Source organism: Triticum urartu, chromosome 6A, assembly GCF_056163025.1.
Source record: "Triticum urartu cultivar PI428250 chromosome 6A, HENAU_Tu73, whole genome shotgun sequence".
Lineage (NCBI taxonomy): Eukaryota > Viridiplantae > Streptophyta > Magnoliopsida > Poales > Poaceae > Triticum > Triticum urartu.
Window position 1 is genome coordinate 29,918,414 of NC_141878.1, and position 20,491 is coordinate 29,938,904.

Consider the following 20,491-nt stretch of genomic DNA (forward strand, 5'->3'; position numbering starts at 1 on the left):
CTAGCCAATACAATGAAAAGACCGATTTAATGAAAGAGACTAGGCAATATATTATTCTACCTTGCCTTGTACTCCAAGATGATCATGTACTCCTATATATATGCCCACGTGGCTCAAGTAATACAACGATAATTCACCAAATCCCTCTCTCCCTTCTAACATGGTATCAGTTTCCGGGTTCTAAACCCTAGCCGCCGCCGCTTCCGCACCCGTGTGCCGTCCCCGGGGCGGTCGACCTCCTTGACCGTCGCCGGGCGCCGCGCCGCCCATACCTAGGATTCGTCCGCCGGTCATGTTGACCGGCTGCTCTAGAGTCTTTTTCCCGATCCTTGATCCGGGGTTTTTCTCTCTCGCCGGTCGTTTGATCGGTGTTCTTTTTTGGTTCTCCGATCTATAGATCGGGTCGAGTCGCTCGCCGGCGTTTGTCATCAACAACGCCCGACTACTGCATCAACATCTTCATCGACTTGGACTGGATCAGGTGTCACACGGCGCCCCGGACTTCATGCCCGAGCCAGATGCGGTCGCTCACGCGGCCGTGCGTGACCCGTCGTCCTCGCCGCGTTAGTTCGTGAGTCACACGTCCTGTGCGGGCGTGCTTGGCTGCCCGATCGCCCGCCCCAGCCCACCGATCCACAGCGTGGTCACGTTCCGGATGCATGCACGTTGGCTACCCATGCATGGTGCGTCCCATGCTAGTGGAGACTCCTCTTATGCCTTCCTGCAGTACGTGTTCAAGCCTGGTTGCAGGCTGTTGCAACGTCCGGCGTCTGACGTGTGCCGTGCCGGATTACATGAAGATCGTCGTACAGTTTGTGCGCCAATCCACCGATTGAGCACGGGTTGCGACTCCGTCGTTCCTACGGACCGCAGTGTGGCTGCCCATGGTTCCTCCCGTGACAGCATCGATCCGCGCAGCCGCTGCGTCGCCTCTTCGGACCGTAGCGTCACGGCACGTGGTTCCCGCCACTTCATGAGGTTGTTTTCATGGTTGCACCAACCCGCACGCTACCGCTACATCGTCTCTTTGGGCCGTAGTGCCGCGGCCCGCGGTCAACCGCAGCCCCGAGGCCATCCGCTACAGGCCGTCCCCGAGGCTGCACCGACCCTCGCGTTGCCGCTTCGTCGCTCGGTCGGGCCGTAGCGAGTGTGGCACGCGGTACCTGCAACCGCTATGAGGTCTTCCCCGTCGTCGCCCTGACCCGCGCGCTACCGCTGCGTCGCCCCTTCGGGTCGTAGCGTTGCGACGCGCGGTCTACTTCACCGTTCCCGCGCATCGACTTCTATGTGGTATGCGTCGCGCCGCCTCCCTATGCGCGGGAACGCCACCGTCCGCGCCGGTCTTTGTCATGTTGTCGGGTTCTTCCTCGCCTACTTCGGGCACCGCCGCCACGCTTCTGACCTAGCCGCCGCCGCCGCCTCCTCAGGCAGCCGCCGCCGCTCTTCTTCCCAGTCCACGACGACTACCTCGACACCGGCCACCCCGACTCGACATCGACCACGGCGTCCCCCGCACGGCTACCTCGACCACGCCTACACCACCCTACGCTCTCAGCTACCTCGACAAACAGCACAAAGGGCTACCGCCTTGTTTGAGCATACCTCGTCGGTTTCCACTCCAGCCACGACTCTCGATGCATCGTCTGTTACGACTGAGGGGGGGGGGGGTGTCCGTCGGCTTCCCTTCGGATTCTTCTCTAGTCTCACCGTCTGTGTCGCTACCGTTGTGACTGCGGGGGGATGTTGAGTATCGTAATTATTAGGAAAGATAGGATAACGTAGGATATTATTCTACCTTGCCTTGTACTCCAAGATGATCATGTACTCCTATATATATATGCCTACGAGGCTCAAGCAATACAACGACAATTTCACCAAATCACTCTCTCCCTTCTAACAGATGAATTCAGAGCATGTGGACCTAGCTAGTGCGCTCAAAATCCATGTCCCGATCCAGCATGTCGACCAAGAGAAGTCTGTAGTTATTAGTGGGCTTGATTACTCGATTATTTAACCGAGTGTGGCTAGGCCTCGGTCAAATAACATAGTGTATAAGAAGATAAAAGAAAAACTTTATACAAATCTTCATATCAAAGAAATATAACATCGACTCAGATATAAGTCTCAGTTGATTGAGACTTAGAGCACCATCATTCACGTACCTCTAATTTGACCCCTTAAATGCGCGCGGACGCGGCCAGTTAGTGATGGATATAAGGGGTGCCGGTTGAGTCGTGTTTTTGTGACCTGTCACTGACCAGACACGCCTGCCCGGGTGTTTGAGACGGGTATAAAGGATCCAATTGTAGATGCTTTTAGCAATCCCGTATTTAACCAAGTATAATAAGTCCAGAGCGCCAGCACCTGCACACAGGATGCTCTTGCACTTGTGCTGGTCCTCCACTCGTGTAGGTGGCAACATAATGTATCTGGACGTACGTACGAACAGGTTTCACTAAGGAGTAGTACTACTACCACCACCAGTGGTAAGAGAGACCGTGACAGTTGGATCGAGCACGGCCCACAATGTCGGGAGCAGCGGCAAGTTGCCGATTTGCATGTGCTGCGCACAGCGCACCCGCTCAACGACTTGTGGCCAGAATGTGTGGTCTGGTCTGTGGCAGCATATGTGCTTTTGTGTGCGCCACACAAATCAAAATTAATCGAGGGCACGAATCTCGATCTACTAATTGTTTTTGGCTTGTTAGGGCATCTTCAAGGCGAACCCTAAACCTCACGCATGCATCTGGACTGAGCTGTCCGGATCACGAAAGCCATCTAACACGGCCTGTATCGGCCTGTGGCGCGTTCCGAACGCAATTTCTCCCGCAAACCGGAGACGAATGTGATGCTTTGTGGGAGTTTGGACTGCTCCTAAGCCTGCTTCTAACTGCTCTGGCCCGCCAAAAAACCGCTCACCTGCCCCTTCCTCGCTTTCCTTCCTATGCACGCGCTGCTTAACGCGTCGTATTCATGTCGCCCCAGAGTATGCAGCGGCCGACATTGATGCAGTGATGTGACCGAAGGGACGGAGGGACGAAGGGCGGCATTGACCAGTGCGACCTATATAGGATCGCGTTGAATGACTTTCACGGTCTGAACAACGCAATCCAAACACATACAAAAAATTTACGGGTCGATGTTAAAGATACCCTAACCTCTAATGCTAGAGGTATGAAACAACAATAAAACCACCAGTGTTCCTATAGCCCATATATCGGCCGTTCTCGGCCTTATAGTTTTCTCTTTCAAGCACAGAATTACATACAAAAATATGGCGAGCCCCATATTGATCATACATGGTCTTGAAGGAGAAAATAGTAAAAAAATGAGTGACGTTAGGACACCAGATAATAAACCTCGTAGCGACATATAGCACAACATAGTAGGAATTAGGTGACTAGCAGTATAACGGCATTTTCAAAATGAACCCTCCAATCTCTACTATATATTCAGACCGTAGTGTTCAGATCACTTTTGTCATCTGACAAGGACAAATATATGTTCGTTTAGCAGTTTAGACGTATAGATTTCGGTGTCCAAGAGACAAACATGAGGCGAGCTTTTCCGGAGTCCAGGCATGCACTCGATCAATCACATGCATGGTCTCCCTTTTCTCTCTCCTCCCAACCAACCGCACATACATGGCCCCCCTCTCCTCGTTCTTCTCCCAACCGGACATTAAAACACAAATATTGCATTACATGCATGGTACCCATCTTTTTTTCTCTCTCCTCCCAACCGGACATTTTGGATGTGTTTGGTAGAGTGCATGGAGGGCGCATGAGCTCAAGAATTTCCTCCTTGATCCATTTTTGGGCGTTGCATAGTTTGCACAGGGCCTCCTCAGCATACACGAGCTCAGCTCAAGTACCCTCTTAGCATGCACGAAGAGAGAACACCCCAAGAGCCGGTCACTAGTCAGCATGCATGAGCGAAGCGAGTAGCAACGTGTTTCAAAAAATGTGCAAAATTTCTAAAAATAATTAAATTTTCAAAATACGAAAAATTGTTCAAATTTTCAAAAAAAATTCAGATTTTCAAATTTTGTTAAAATTTTAAAAAATGTTCAGATTTTCAAAATTTGTAATATAAGTTCATAATTTTAAATTTTGTTTAAATTTTTGATCTTTTTTATTTTAAAAAAATATTCAAATTTTATTTAAAATTTGAAAAGGATCAAATTTCAAAATTTGTTTCACAATATGTTTAAATTTTCAAAATGTTATTTTTTCATGTTTCAAATTTTTTTCCACATTTTTTAAATATTTTGTTCATTTATTTGAAAAATACCAATTGCTATAGTACTGACTGACATGTCTAAACAGATGCAAGCTGATAAACAGAGTCTTAGCTTAGCATGTCTCGGCATATGCACCACTACCAAACAACAGTAAATGCATGCACTCAGCATGTCTACACTGAACATGTATCAAAGAAGAACAACCATGCTAGGTTGAGAATGCTACCAAACACACCCTTTATGATTAGCATTGGCGGCTCCCTTTCAAATCATGTCCGTGGACTATATCCGGACATAAAAATAGACATATACCGAAGATATTTGCGGATTAGCGATGGAGATACCCTAAGCAGAACCAAAGCTGAAACCGGGTAAATCGTATGGGTGGTACACAAACTAGGGAATCGACCGTAGAGTTGGTGCCGCAGGGGATCCGCCACAGTGGTGTTGCATGCCTCTGCATGAAAGGCGCACGTGAGACCACGTAGCCCCTCCCATGCCCACGAGCATGCATACACGTGGACGGCAGCAATTTGCTCTCCCGGGCTGGCCGTATGCATCAGTTCGTCGATGTGTACGCCCATGTAGCCAGGTATCCATACATCTTTCCTGTACTACTGTACCTCGCACATACACGTACGTGTACACGATGGTGATACTTGGGCAAATGGTATCCGTACGTATATGCTCAAATCAACTAATGAGGCAATCAGGGCCATCTCCAGGATTTGGGGACCCGGGGCGAGATGTAAATTGACCCCCTAAAATTTGAAAATGCATGCAATTGATGAACTAGTATAAGTAAAGAATGCTCTCACTCCATTATAAAACTTCAGATATGTGTTAATGAGTATAACATTTAGAAAGATACCAAATACTAAGAAATCTAAATTTCAACAAATCTACTTACCCAACAGATAAGAAATGATAGGTAGGCGGCAGCAGGCAGAGGCAGACGATCTGATGACTGCGCGCCGGTCGTTCGTAACTTTATGGTAGCGGTCGAGCAGAGCAGTATGGCAGGCGTCCGGCTGGTCATGCGTGATTGCCGGCGAAACAGGAGGGAGCGGGAGCAGCAGTCGGGGAATTGGAATAGTCACCACGCAACGATGGGTGATTGATCGGTTACAGAGAAAAAGGGAAACATGAATCAGACTCGAGCGATCAGCAGGCTTTGCTTTGACGGGCCTTCCACTCCCCTCCTGGGCAGACTAGTACCTGCACATTTGGGGGCCCCAAAAATTTGGGAGCCCTGTGCGGTCGCCCAGTTTGGCCCCCCTTGTGGACGGGCCTGGAGGCAATGATGGCATAGTATCACTATCTTCTGCACTGGTGCGCATTCGCATGAGTAGTTCATAGTGTGTTACGGTATTAATATTGCTAGCAATCTAGTCATGACATTAATCCGATTTTTTAATTACACCAACATGTGCCTATAGTATTTTCTCGCACAGTGTTTTCTACTTGTTCACAATGTTTAATTTTTTGCAATAGATAGTGTATATACTTATTTTTTTAACACAGTACAAACGCAAACGCTCATATATATATGCGGATACACTCATCCTATGAACACACATACTTGTTGACGGTGAGTATATGCCTTTATTTCAGTTTGGAAATGATTCAGGCTGAGTTTTGGCCACCATAGTCCGTAGGTCCATCAGAAAATTGCTTGGCCCAACCAAAAGATTTTTCAAAATGGGTCCACCTAAAGTGTAAATTTAGTTTGATGAAAGATGCAACTTGCAGTTTTTAGCAGCCCACCTGAACCTTTTAAAAAGAGTATATGATGTTCTTCATTAAACTGATTTTTGAAGGAAAAAAACAGCTGAGACTAAAAAACGTAGGGGCATTTGTAAGTCGCCTAAAAAGAAATCATGTGAGAATTATTATTTTTGGCCGTTGGATCTTTCACCGGATGGCAGTTGTGTTTCTACTTCCTCCAGTCTCCTTCCTCCTCTTGAACCACCCACGACCACCGATCAATTTGCCTGCCTCCAGGGTCAGCGATCGGCAACACTCTTGTGCACGCTCTCCCATCACAGTTGCTCACTGTGATGGTGCCACCACCCTAGACTATCCCTCTAAACCTTCCCGGCCACCAAATTTCTCCGTCGAGCCGGTGCCGCTGCAGTCAACCCTTCTCATTGCCTCCGTTCACGACGTCGCAACTCGCTACGGCTCGCAGTGCCGTCTCTGTCTCCGGCAAGGTTCTGTCTCGGCCTCGCTGGGGTTGACACTCGGTGGCAAAGCTAGACGGAATCAACTAGTGGTGGGGTGGGGGTGAAAGACAAAATATGAGTGTTTTGGGTGTGGGGGGGGGGGGGGGGGGATAGACAAAAAGGTTTTCATGTCGCCCACACCTTCGGCCACGGAGCTGTATTCTCTCTAGAATCGACTTACGTGGATTCAATATTCAACCGACCTAAAAAAATCTTGTGCGTAAAATAATCAGTTAAAAATAGCAAAATCACTATTTTATTTTATTTTTTATTTTTTTAGAATCAGCAAAACCGTTGTCAAAAAGTACTTGTATTGAACAATGGAGACGTGGTCCTACCAGCCGGTAAAAAACGAATGTCTGGTTATTAAGTGGGCCAGTTCTTATCCACATCGCTCCTATATCCACGGATCAACCAGTTGCCAAACCCTGACCCGGACCCGCAGGCAAAATTAGCTTGTAGTCCCGGTATGGCTTGGCTCGACAAGCGAGAGTACAAATGCATTATCAGCATCATCCTCATGCTATTCTTTCCTCTGTGTGTTTTCACGATGAGAACGCATCTTGCCACTAGCTCTAGGCAAGCATACACGTAGTACATTATTAGTACTCCCACCGTTCGGAATTACTTGTCTCCGAAATGGATGTATCTAAAACTAAAATATGTCTAGATACATCCATTTCTGCGACAAATAATTCCGAACGAAGGGAGTAGTAGTTAATTTTTTTCTCGTCAACGTATGCATGGATGATGGTGCACGACACGTCATGTTTTTGGCACTTATCTGCTGAATATATGATATTTTTGTGACTGGATGGTTACGCACGTGCACGATGGACGGTCTGTCAAATGTGCACCATACATGCATGCTATATCCACGTAATACAGACATACAAGTTGCACTGGAGAGAGAGAGAGAGAGAGAGAGAGAGAGAGAGAGAGAGAGAGAGAGAGAGAGAGATGAGAAGATGCTTTAAATGGCAGCTTGGTTAGTGGTGTGGTACAACAAGAGGTGCAAAGGGTTGGCACGTACCAAGTGGCAAATCTAGTCCACACGTCCATTGTCCGCTCACCTGTCCAAAGTGTGACCACAGACATGCATCCCAGCTGCACGATCGAACTGTTCCCATCTCAGCTCACAAGTGGAGCAGCATCTATCTATCTTGATGGAATTCCTATCCATCTAGAATAAGTAACAAAGTACATTTCCATATGATGAAACTCAAGGGGGCTACATCTACAACATTTGATCAACTTGATTTAGATCCATCAAATGAATATCTGTCGGGAAAAAGATCATATACTTGCTTCGCAACGAGTTTACGAATGATTTGCTACCAGAAGTCGTATGTGTTTGCGCATCACTTCTACATGGTATATTCTTTATGGGAAATTGCTTTTTATCTTGACCATTGCTCTCAACTTTATCTTGGTTTTATCGACATATGGGTGTGGTCGCTATCACTCATGTGTGCATTATATTGTTTACAATGGTACTGTACTTTTTTCAAACATGACCAACATCTAGCTCAACTTTATCCTGGTTTTACCGATGGATGAGTCATGAGTGTGATAGTTATGGTGGAGGTGGGGGAACATATATATAGATATAGTTCTATGGAACGGTCATAACAAAGACACACTTGAAAAGAGGTTAAAGTCACTCTGCCAAAAAGGGGAAAAGGGAGGGAAAGAAGAGTCGAAACTTGCCAATTGTCTAACTCACTAACCATTAACCATTGTGTGATAGGTTGATAGTCAACGGGCCTTGAGGAGATATTTTAGCTTGCAGGTGCAATCAACCAAGGAACACCCAAAAACCTTTCGGTTTTGCCTTATAAACACAGTAACAAATAACATCAGCAAAATACTACTCCCTCTATAAAGAAATATAAGAGCGTTTAGATTACTAGAGTAGTGATCTAAACGCTATTATATTTGTTTATAAAGGGAGTACTACACTTGGCAAAAACACAGAAGGAGTGCGTCCACATCAAGAGAAAGATAATGCAACACAAAATAAAGCACTGGTCTTAATGAGATGCGAATTGCTCATCAACACAACCGCCCGAGCGATAGCTAACTGATCGACCGGATTAGGTCTGGGTTTTGCATTTGCAGAGCTAGCCACGACATGACCACAACTCCAACCACAGATCCCTTGTCTCCCTCATGTGGCATCCCATGAGACCACCTATCTCGCAAAGGGAAGTGTGTAGTAGTCCTGTCCATGCATGTTTCTCTCTTGAGCTAGGCTAGTGTTTCCTGGTGGCAATTAAGGCCGTTAAGCCTGGCCCCAACCCCCAAAATGAACAAGAGACACCAAGCCTAAACCAAGAAAACACCAAAGCCAAAACCAGGGACAGCTCTCTCATCAGCAGTTCATCATCACCACATGCACAAAGTACACGAGCTGGCGAGCGTGCGGGACTACTACTAGTAGCTCATCTCGCGGCCCGATCGATCGATGTCCATGAGGAGCATTCCATGACCAACCCCTCCTCCCCGTCTTCTCCTTCTTCCTCCCCCACCTCCGCACACCATCGCCAGTACGAAGAACCGGCGGCGGCGGCGGCCAAGGTGGGCAACGGCGGCCGGGTAGACCACGGCATTTCGTTTCCGGCGGCCATAGACGACGTCGAGGGCGCCGAGCTGTCGCCCCCGCGCTGCGAATGGGAGTTCCGGCTCGCGGCCACCGTGCCGTCCCCGTCGCTGGCCGGCGCGTCCGAAGCCATCGGCAGCGTCGACTTCGACCCCGCCGGCCGCCTCCTCGCCACGGGCGGCATCGCGCGCAAGGTCCGGATATACGGCGTCGCCGGCCTGCCGTCCTCGCCTAGCCCCGCCGCGTGCATCTGCGTGCCGGCCAAGCTCAGCAGCGTGCGGTGGCGCCCCGAGGAGGGGGGCGGCCGCGCGGTGGGGTGCGGCGACTACGACGGCGTCGTCACGGAGTACGACGTGGAGCGGGGCGTCGCGGCGTGGGAGCGCGACGAGCACGCCGGGAGGCGGGTGTGGGCGCTCGACTACGCGCCCCGAGGCGGTCACACGTCCATGGCGGCGTCCGGCTCCGACGACCGGACGGCGCACGTCTGGGACCCGCGCGCGCCCTCGGGGTCGTGGGCCACGGCGCGGGCAGGCGGCGCCGTGCTGTGCGTGGAGTTCGACCCGTCCGGCGCGCCGCAGCTGGCGGTGGGCTCGGCGGACCGGCGCGCGGCCGTGTACGACGTGCGCGCGCTGGGCCACGGCGCGGTGGCGTCCATGGACGGGCACGCGCGCGCCGTGACGTACGTGCGGTGGGCGCCGGCGCGGCGGGTGGTGACGTCGGCCGCCGACGGGACGCACCGGCTGTGGGAGTGGCCGTCGACGCCGGAGCTGTCGGGGCCGGCGCGGGAGGTGCGGTCGTACAGCGGCCACGTCAGCGGGCGGAGCTTCGTGGGCATGGGCCTGTGGCGCGGCGCCGGGCTGGTGGCGAGCGGGTCCGAGTCCAACCACGTCTTCGTCTACGACCTCAGGTGGGGCAAGCCTGTCTGGGTGCACCCCTTCGACGTCGCCTCCGACGGCTCCTCCGACGCCGAAGGGTTCGTTAGCGCCGTGACGTGGCTGCAGGGCGACGCCGACGGCGGCGGGGCGCTCGTCGCCGGCAGGTCAGACGGCGTGCTGAAGATGTTCACGTGCCAACCACGCCGGGGAGATAACCACCCAGTGGACGACCCATAGCGAGCCACACTCTCCACTGCCCATTCCGATCCAGTGTGCGTGTGAGAGAGATTCATTCTTGCGTTTCAATCATGATTATACTACATATTTTTCTTTTGTTGCAGACAAGAAACAAACTTGCTAGAGCACAGGGGATATGATTCTTTCCCTTTTTCTTTCTGTTCTTTTTATTTTGTTACTCGTTCCTGACAATTTTTATGTATGTACTGATCTATTTTACAAGGAATACAAATAACTAAATTTTCATCGATAACACAATGAAGTGTGTTTTGTAGATGACCTCACGTTGAAGTGAATCTCATATTAACAACGGAAAGTAATTTTGATATCGTGCACGAAAGCAGATTTTGTGTAACCAGTCCATATTCATATCATATTTTCTTTTTATTGTTTTCCCCAAAAGAAGAAATGATCCCTTTGCAACAAAAAACCATAGATATTATGGCGATATATCGTGTGCACTTGGGGAAAGCTCATCCAACAAACATTGCCATCTGTCACATAAAAAACAGATACAAGATTCAAATGAACAATGCTCAAGTTAAATAACATACATATTATATAAAATTGTGTTGTCTTAGGTCACAATAAGGCATGTCATGTTATGAGTTTTTGGCGATTGACATTAGTATTTTGTAAGTTACATCTATTAACTATTCCACATTTTTTGGAAACTCAGAAAGTCAAATAAAAAAAAGCAGAGAGAGTGGATGGCGAAAAGCTATAAACACTTTTTTTGAAAGGGAAGGTCGAAACCTCGAGGCACATGGATCCTAGGATGCGGCCATAATTTTCTTTAAATAGATGTGAAGCGACGATATAGAAAAATAAATCTACTTAAAAACAGAGTACATACAGTGGACAACTATGGAGGAACCACAAGAAAGATTAAGAACAAAATACACCTAAAGTCGATATTGCTCCCATGAAGTATGCCCTCATGCCGATATCTCCGGGTCCAGCTCATGTACGTTAGGACATAAATTTCCATCGTCAATAAGGGGTCCAACCAATTAAGAGCAGAACATCAATAAAAGCTACAAAGCTATATAGATAAAATCATATACGTGCATATATTTATGCATGTACATATATGTATGTGGCGTCCACCATGCAAGTGCATGATCATCTAATAAACATGTGTGTATGTTGTGCATTTTAGCAAATTTTCAAGTATATGCAGGCTTCGATCACCTCCCTTACCATGACCACCGCACTCATCCATCGGTAAAACTAGGATAAGATTGTGCTACATGATCACGATTGGAAACAATATCAGGAAGAAATGGTCTATCTGTCCTTAGCACCAACCACCGCAGGTTCGGAAAATCAGTTCATTTGCAATTGAAGATAAACGAATCTAGTGTCGCCCTCGAGAAAGAGAGGCAAAGTTAATACTCCATATGCACTCAGCTGACCGATCAAATTGAAATTCATGAATGTGGTGTAGTCTCGCCGAGCTTCATGTGAATATGTATTTTTTTTTGTCGGTTGTGAATATGTATTTCAATTAGTCCATAATTCTTGATGGATACATATGGATGGACTTTGCTAGACTTACGGACAGAAGGCACGGGAAGTAAGCTACGGACTGAGCTGGCAATGTTTAAATGGAAACTGGCGGCAGCGAGACCCACCCTTGAAATCAGCGGGGGAGTGGGATTGGTTAGTGGGGAGCAGTCCGTAAGATTCATCAGTATATTGCCCGTAAGTGTAGCATTTTTGATACGTAGGAGTGGATAAGAACTGGCCCACATGAGACAGTGAGTACTACTGATCAGAGCTTGGCAAAACCAGCTGCTCGTGCAGTCCTGCTTGGGAACAGTAATGAGCTAGGAGTAGTACTGATCGATTCCGCTCGGGTCGTAACCATCATGCAGCATGCATGCATACACGTTTGGTACTCCCTTCATATCTAAATATAAGTCTTTTTAGAGTTTTAATACGGACTACGTACGGATGTATATAGACATATTTTATATTCTATAATCACTCATTTTGTTTTGTATATAGTTTATATTGAAATCTTCAAAAAGACTTATATTTAGAAACGGAGGGAGTAGTATATCTTGATCGAACCTTTTAGTCGTTTGCACATATATACACCCTCTAATTGTAACGAACAAATGCATCTTTGATAATGACATGGTTCTAAAGCAGTGATGGAGCTAGAGGGTGGACAAAGTGGGTCGTGGCGTGGCTTACTCTGCCCGGCGAGCGTAATGGTGTAACTTTGATTACTAGTCTTATTTCTTTGTCGCCTGTGAATGATTCCCAGCAAATTGGTATCTAGACCAGCCTATAGTACGACTTTGAAGTTTTTTCAATCTTTGATATTTAAGAAGACATTGTTGCCCACTTATTTGTAATCTAGAAAAAAGTATTGTCTCACTAAAGTATGCAGGAAAGTTGCTACCTCTGATCCCACATGTAAGATGTTTTGGCAGTTCAAGTTAAACTACTAACATGTCTTACATTTAGAATCAGAGATATCTTGTTAGAGAGTACGCACACGACACATGGTGTGATACTGAGCCATCAATGGTTAACTCGACAATCAACCCTAATCCCCTCCACGAATTCAACCGTGACGAGTATCTCGAAGACAACATTGTTTGGAAGCACACTACGGATGGGCACTACACCACGGCTTCCTCCTACAAAGCACAATTCTTAGGCATGACTCTCTCCCCTATGGACAAATGCCTTGGAAAGTTTAGGTCCCACCAAAAGTCAAATTCTTCACTCGGTTAGCCATTCAAAACCGCATTTGGACAACCAATAGATTGGCCAACCATGAGGTTCGCTCACCCGGATCAGTCCGCGTACATCCATGGGTGGTATATTCTGGATGGGGTCCTTGTCTTTCACGAGGCCATACATGAGGTTCGCTCCAAACACCTCAAGGCGGTCATCCTGAAGATTGACTTCCACAAAGCCTATGACACCGTCAGCTGGTCCTTCCTTCGGGAAGTGTTGCTCCGAAAAGGGCTTGACGGTCGCTGGGTTACCCGGGTCATGCAGATGGTCTCGTCTGGTCGGACCACGATTAACATCAACGGCGAGATAGGACCCTACTTCCACACCTTTTGTGGGGTTCGGCAGGGCGACCCCTTCTCCCCGTTCCCGTTCAACATGGTGGTTGATGCTTTGGCGACTATCCTCGACAAGGCGAAGGCTGCGGGCCACATCCGCGGGATTGTTCCACACCTGGTAGGGGGACGTGGTATATCACTCCTCCAGTACATGGATGACGCCATCATTATGGTTGAGGGATCCGCGACTGACATCACGAACCTAAAGTTCCTCTTACTCTGCTTTCAGCAGAAGTCGGGCCTCAAAATAACTTCGATAAGTGCGAAGTGATGGAGTTGGGTAGCGATGAAAACGAAGCGGAAATGGACGGAACTGAGTACCACCATATTTGTTTTCATATATTTTTGCAGAAGCGGAAATGAATACAGAATCCCCGGAAATGAACACGAAAACATATACTACCGGAAACGGACACATAGCGAATACAAAGCGGACACAGAAACATAAGTGGGCGTTGACTAGAACTTAAAAACACCTTGAATCATAGAGAAATACACGCAAAAACAAATAAATTTACTGAACTATTAACATGGCTACAAAATGATACAATTATGTTAGCAACTTATCATAGTATTGTAGTAGTACTAAACAGGTGTGTGAAGGGTCAAGCTGAGTACATGTGTGGTAGTAGAAGTTGGGCCTCAAATGATCTATTTTACTTATTGTGTCATTGTATGTTGTTTGTTGGTTGGGCTACAAAGCAATCATAGGTCTATAGTGAAAATGGAAATTCAATATTCACGGAAACGAAAAGTTCCATTTCCACGCCCGTTCCACCGAAAAACACCGTTCCATATTTGTTTTCGTTTCCGCATAAAAAATCCATTTCCACTTCCATTTTACAAATTTCTATTTCTGTTTCCATATGTGCTCTCCGTTTCCATTTTTTCCACCAAAAAGCGGAAAATTTCCACTCCATTTTCATCCCTAGTGATGGGGTACTCCGCCGCCGAGAGTTGGAGTATTGCTAACCAACTCAACTGTCGGTTAGGCTCCTTCCTCACCACCTACTTAGGGATTCCCATTAGTGATTCTAGGCTCTCTGTCGTTGACCTGCGGCTCCTGGTGCTCAAGCTCCATCACCGTATCGAGCCATGGCAGGGTACGTAGATGGATGTCTAAGGAAGCTCGGACGATACTCATCAACTCTTCCTTGTCCAGTCTACACCTGTTCATCATGAGCTTCTATAGCCCGCATGAGATGCTCCACCGTGAGATCGGCATGGCCCAGGCTCGCGTTTTCTGGGCCGGCGAGGGTGATAAGAAGAAATACCATATGGCGCGCTGGACCGACATATGCAGGCCGAAGGATTAAGGCGGCCTCGGGATCATGTCCTCCAAAAGGATGAACATCGCCCTGCTGACCCGCTGGCTGTGGCGGATCACCAATGGGAGGGGGGGGGGGGTTATGGCTTCGCATCATCCAGATCAAGTACTTGCGTGGCCAACAGCTCGACTTCTGTCAGCGTACCGGGGGCTCCTACTTCTGGCATTCAATCATCCAGCTGCTCCCTGTCCTCCGTATTGGCACCTCCATCACTGTTGGTTCGGGGAACGCCACCCTATTCTGGTTTGATAGATGGGCTGGAGACTCCCCCTTCGCGGCATGCTTCCGGGATCTCTTCGCCATCACGGTGGAACCTCGGGTATCTGTCGAGACGGCCCTTATTAACTTAGAGCGTCTTGCGTTCCGGCGGCCTTTTGGGCCCTCGGAGATAATTGCCTGGCACGCGCTCTTGGAGGCCGTTGCGCTCCACGGGCCGAACCTGGAGATTCCACACGACCGCATCGCCTGGTGCCCTCAAATCTAGCGTCGCCGTGGAGAAAGAGAGGCAAAGTTAATACTCACTATGCACTCAGCTGATTGATCAAAGTGAAATTCATGAATGTGGTGTAGTCTCCCCGAGCTTCATGAGAATATGTATTGCAATCAGTCCATAATTCTTGATGGATACACATGGATAGATATGAGGAAGCTAGTGTAGATGGGAATAGTTGGGTCGTGTGGCCGCACTTTGGCCAGGTTGGCGGACAGTGGAGTGTATGGACTAGATTTGCCACCTGGTACGTGCCAACCCTTTGCACCTCTTGTTGTACCACTTGACCATTTAAAGCTGCTAGTCTCTCTCTCTCCTGTGCATGCGTGCGTGCATGCTGTGCATGAGTATATTTTATAGCAGTCCACTTTACGACCCGAACTCACACGCACAAAAGATTGCTCGAAAAGACAAAAGACAGAAAAATATCATACTCCATTCATTCCACAATGTAGTGCTTCATCTATCCCTGTGCTTCAATTTTGACCGTAAATTTAACTATCAAGATCGATTACGGCGGGAGCAAAAGTTATATTAGTGAATTCGTATTCGAAAGAAGTTTTTAATTATGTAACTTTTTCTTCCGCCGCAGTCGGTCTCGTTTGTTAAATTTATGGTCAAAATTCGACCTCGGAAAGCGCGGGTTTACAATGAAGAGAGTATGTCGGACAGGTGGCAGCGTGTCAGCAGATCGACAAGATCGTCATCGCGCGTAGTTATTGATGCACATTGACAAGATCCAGATCTAGATTAAACTAGTACCAGTAGTAATTATTCTGCTATATAGTAATCCCTCCGTCTCATAATGTAATGCAAGGCTGGTCATAGTGGGGAGTAACTTATACTAGTGTCATGCATATGACACTAGTCTAAGTTACTACCTTTATAATGCAAAGTAACATACTAATAGTGTCATAGAGAACTTCATTAATTAGTTTGTAGACTCATCTTATCTTGAAAAACGCTATGTTACAGTAACATATTATGTTACTATTTCTCATTAACTACATGCCACATAAACAAAAAATTCTCGAAGTGCATTATGTTACTTGCTAAGTTACTTCCACTATGACTAGCCTAAGAAGTGTCAGAAAAATGTCTGACATTATGGGATAGGGGGAGTAACTACAACTCCTATACAACTTATAACGTTCCGAGAAAAGAATCCAAACAAGCAATCGACTTTTACACAGGCATGAGCATGAGCATGAACATGAACATGTGCACTCTCATCACAACTTACAAAAGAGGAAAAACGACATGCGGTGGAGCCGGTCCAGATAGAGACCGCGGCCTGATTTTGCATCCGGACGGGTACGGATTGGACGGTCGATCCGTGCGCGCATATGTGTAGAAAAGTGGATAATAACTGGCCCACTTGAGATAATGAGTACTGATCAGAGCTAGCCAAAACCAGCTGCTCCTGCAATCCTCCTTCGAACAGTAAGAGCATTTACAGTCGGATGTTCCAAACCCGTCTCATATATCCGGTCGGACTGTTCGGTCACAATTTTTTGACCCAGATTGGTCCTTCAGACGCCTGGACTGGCCGGCACTCCCGATATCAAGTCTAAACATGGGGCGCCGGGTACGCCCGTTCACGACGGACCTGACAGGCCGACCCCATCTTAAATTAGACCAAATGCACCCCTAAACTAGCCGAATCCATTTGTTATATCCTCTACTTCCTCCTCCGTGTCGTTCGTCTCGCGGTCTACCACCGCGCTCGCTCCGCAATTGTTTCCAGGCTATCCACCGCCAACTCTGGAAAAGCCCTCCCGTGCTCTCCGTGGGGGACGTTGTCGCCGGCTCGGACACCACCGTGGTATGTCTGTAAAATCTCTGGCTCCGGTTTTACACTTGATGTGTTCGAGGGTGATGGTGCAGCTCAAACCCATGATTTCGAAGCACCCGGAGCCGAAGATCAAGATGCAGCTCAACTCATGAACTTTTTGTAGATGCATTAAAATCTTCGAGTTGAGCAGGTGCACACGCAACTACTCAATGATCTTGTGGAGTATATATGTGGACCCATAATGGCAACCAACGAGCCAATACTTGAGTTTGACACTTCAAATAAATTTAATGTAAAGACTATCTGTACTTTGTACCAGCATTTGCTATTTATGTGCGACATTGGCTTGTATTATCAACATACATGTATTTATGGATGTCGGGAAGGAAATATAAGGGTCCGTCCGGATGCACCCACAGACGTGCCTAGGCGCGTCCGCAAACATATAGAGGATGGGATTTGCCGAGTCTAGCTGTGTATGCACCATGCATGCATAGACATGTCCGTAAGATTTTAGTGGTGGTATATATCTTGATCGAACCCTTTATTCGCTGGTACATACACACTCTCTTTGATTGTAACAGACAATAGCATCTTTGATATTGACATGCTTCTAAAGCGGTGATGGAGCTAGAGGGTGGACAAGGTGGGCCTTGGCGTGGCTTACTCTGCCCATTGAGCGCTAATGGTGTAACTTTGATTACTAGTCTTGTTTCTTTGTCGCATGTGAATGATTCCCAGCAAATTGGTTTCTAGACCAGCCTATGGTGCGAATTTTAAGTTTTATAAATCTTGATAGTTAAAACGATATTGTTGCTTACTTTCTTTTTTAAAAAAAGAGGATGACCCCGGCTTCTGCATCTGGGCGATGCGTACGGTCACTTTATTAATTATTCTCACAAGACTTTATGAAGTCATACAATAGTAAGACTAAAGTTGTCGTCTAAGCAACAAACTGTCGCTACACCTATCCAGTTGATGAACGGACGCAGATAGACTGGTCCTAGACATCGCAACCAAGCCTAACATCTAAGACCTGAGACCCCAATCTAGCCACTTGCCGGGTCTCAGGCACACACTGGTCCGGCGTGCTCTTAGAGGCTACCGTCCAACTGTCACCGCTCCATCTTCAGAACTGTACTGATGCATCAACCTTGCTCGGTCCAGCTACCGTCGACGCCACCACGGCGCCCAACGGCACCTCCTCCCTGCGCGCAAACAGCTGTACACGTCGCAGTCGCCACTGATACACCTCAGCGCCATGCTGCCATGTACCACCAGCCGACACAGCTTGAAGCCCTTGCAGAATCTGTCGTGCGTAGCACCTGCCGACAGGCATGACCAAGTGTAGCACATGTCGGTCAGGCATGACTTGACATCTCCACCGAAGCTCCGTGCAAGACGAAGCCGCTTCACCTCCCGCCTCTGACTTCCAGCGCTGCTCCACAAAACGACGCTCCCAAGAGAGAAACGACACCGCAGTGCCGCCATCGTCCGGTCTGGAACACCAGATCCTAGGGTTTTCCCCGGAGCAATACGAGTGGGTCGACGGTAGTCACATGACGATGCCTTCATCAAGGTAACGACGTGGAACGCCGCCATCGCCCGCCGTCGGCTCGGTTTTCACCGGCAACTACGTCTCCCCGACTCGCAGCTGGTGCAAGATGACGGATCCCGAGATCCGAACACCCAGCCTCAGGCCGACCACCTCTGCCGGAAGAGATAACCACCACCGCCGGCTGCACCGGTCAGAACAAATCTGATCGGAGGTGTCGCCGATGAGACCACCAGGCCCTCCACGCCACAGTCGCCGATCTGAAGGCAGCATGCACGTCACAGCAGCCAACCGGCCACCGCCGACCGCAGCCGCCGCCGCCGCCCGAAGGGCCATCCGCAGCGTCCGCAGCCTGAGGACGGGCTGGCCTCCTACCGCCTGCCACCATCCGCCGCGCCGCAGATCCCAGATCGGTCACACCATCACACGCCTTGGGGTCCGCCCCACCCTGGAGACGCGCGAGAGAGAAGATCCCCCGCCACCGCCATAGGCCCCCGGGCTTAGCCCGGCGGTGTCTTCAGGCGGCAGCAGAGGGAGAGGAGGAGGGAGATTGCGGCGGCGGCGGCTAGGTTTCTGGCCGCCCAGGAAAGTTGCTACCTCTGTTCTCAAATATAAGATGTTGTGGCATTTGCCCGCTATGCTAGAAGAAGCAAGAAACGGACGTGCATCTATTCTACAAGTGTTGTTTTACAATTAGGCTATAGTAGAATTTGGTCATCAAGAAGCTTGGGCTACACTAGATGGACACCACTTCATGCACTTGGAGGACTCCCTTGAGTCTGAGTGGAATCTCATAGGACCAGGTTGTCCGTTTCAAACCGGAAGGCCGCAACTTTTTTCATCATGCTTGTCTCTTGGACAATTTAAAATGATCGAAACTCCCGTGTCTTCCGTAACAAGAGTGCTCTCCGATGATTCTACTCAACATCATCGTAGACGAAGCCAGGCTTGGGGCATCACCGGAGCCAACATCATCGTAACAAAAGTATTGTTTCACTAAAGTATGCCAGGAAAGCTGCTACATGGGTTCCCAAATATAAGATATTGTAGCATTTTCCCGCTCTGCAAGGGGGAGCAAGAAACGGGTGTGTATCTATTCTACAAATGTCGTTTACCATTAGGCTATGAAATGTGGTCATCGGGAGGCTTGGGCTACACTATATAGACACCTCTACATGGCACTTGGAGGACTTCGTTGAGCCTGGGTGGGATCATAGGACGGGTTGTTCGTTCCAAACCGGAAGGCCACAGCCCCCCTTACCATGCCTATCTTTTGGGCAATTTGGAATGATCGAAATTCCCATGTCTTCTGTAACAAGAGTGCTCACCGATGATTCTACTCAACATCATCCTAGACGAAGCCAAGCTTGGAGCATCACCGGAGCTAAAAAACTAGGGGCACTTATAGAATGCGAGTACTACCTCCGTTTCAGTTTACAAGTCCTACGTGTATACCTAGATTACCAATTTTATCATCTTAATATAAACTATATAACACAAAAATTATACGGTTTGGAAATAGAACATCTAAAGTTTATATTGATATATTTTTTGTAATATATGACTTGTATTAGGTTGGTCGAATTGACGACCTAGAGGCACGCGCACGCCCTGTAAACTGAGAGAGAGGTAGTAATCATCTTGTGGTTCTTGTGGGTCGGTTGTAGCCCAAACTAACTCTATTTTATCTTCTTAATTAAGGGATGCCGCAAATTTTTTGTCCTCATTTCGAAAAGAAACGATATGCACGTTTAATTATCATAATCATGTGTACGTACATACGTACGTGCATGTACGCGCTTGTACGGAAAAGGTCAAAGGCGTATATATAAATACACACGTACACATCGATTGGTTAATGCATGAATTAAGCCTGTTGCCATTTGCATGCATGCGTCTCGTGGTCATGGCAGGGGCTACGTGTTCGCACGTGCGCCTTTCATGCAAGGGGCATGCAACTCTACTGTCGCTTGATCCCATGCGACAGCAACCCTGTGACCCACCTCCTTAATTAGTTACAGTTATATACATTGAAGTTATCATTTT

General features: G+C 48.1%; 2 protein-coding genes across 2 annotated transcripts; both read left to right on the forward strand.

Annotated features, from left to right (window-relative positions):
• Positions 1–8,461: 8,461 nt before the first annotated feature.
• Positions 8,462–10,440, forward strand: LOC125515511 (WD repeat-containing protein RUP2). Its single transcript, XM_048681007.2, has one exon. The coding sequence runs from the start codon at positions 8,956–8,958 to the stop codon at positions 10,180–10,182; it is 1,227 nt and encodes a 408-aa protein (XP_048536964.1). The 5' UTR covers positions 8,462–8,955; the 3' UTR covers positions 10,183–10,440.
• Positions 10,441–14,666: 4,226 nt separating this feature from the next.
• Positions 14,667–15,089, forward strand: LOC147963508 (uncharacterized). Its single transcript, XM_087529604.1, has one exon. The coding sequence runs from the start codon at positions 14,667–14,669 to the stop codon at positions 15,087–15,089; it is 423 nt and encodes a 140-aa protein (XP_087385730.1).
• Positions 15,090–20,491: the final 5,402 nt, after the last annotated feature.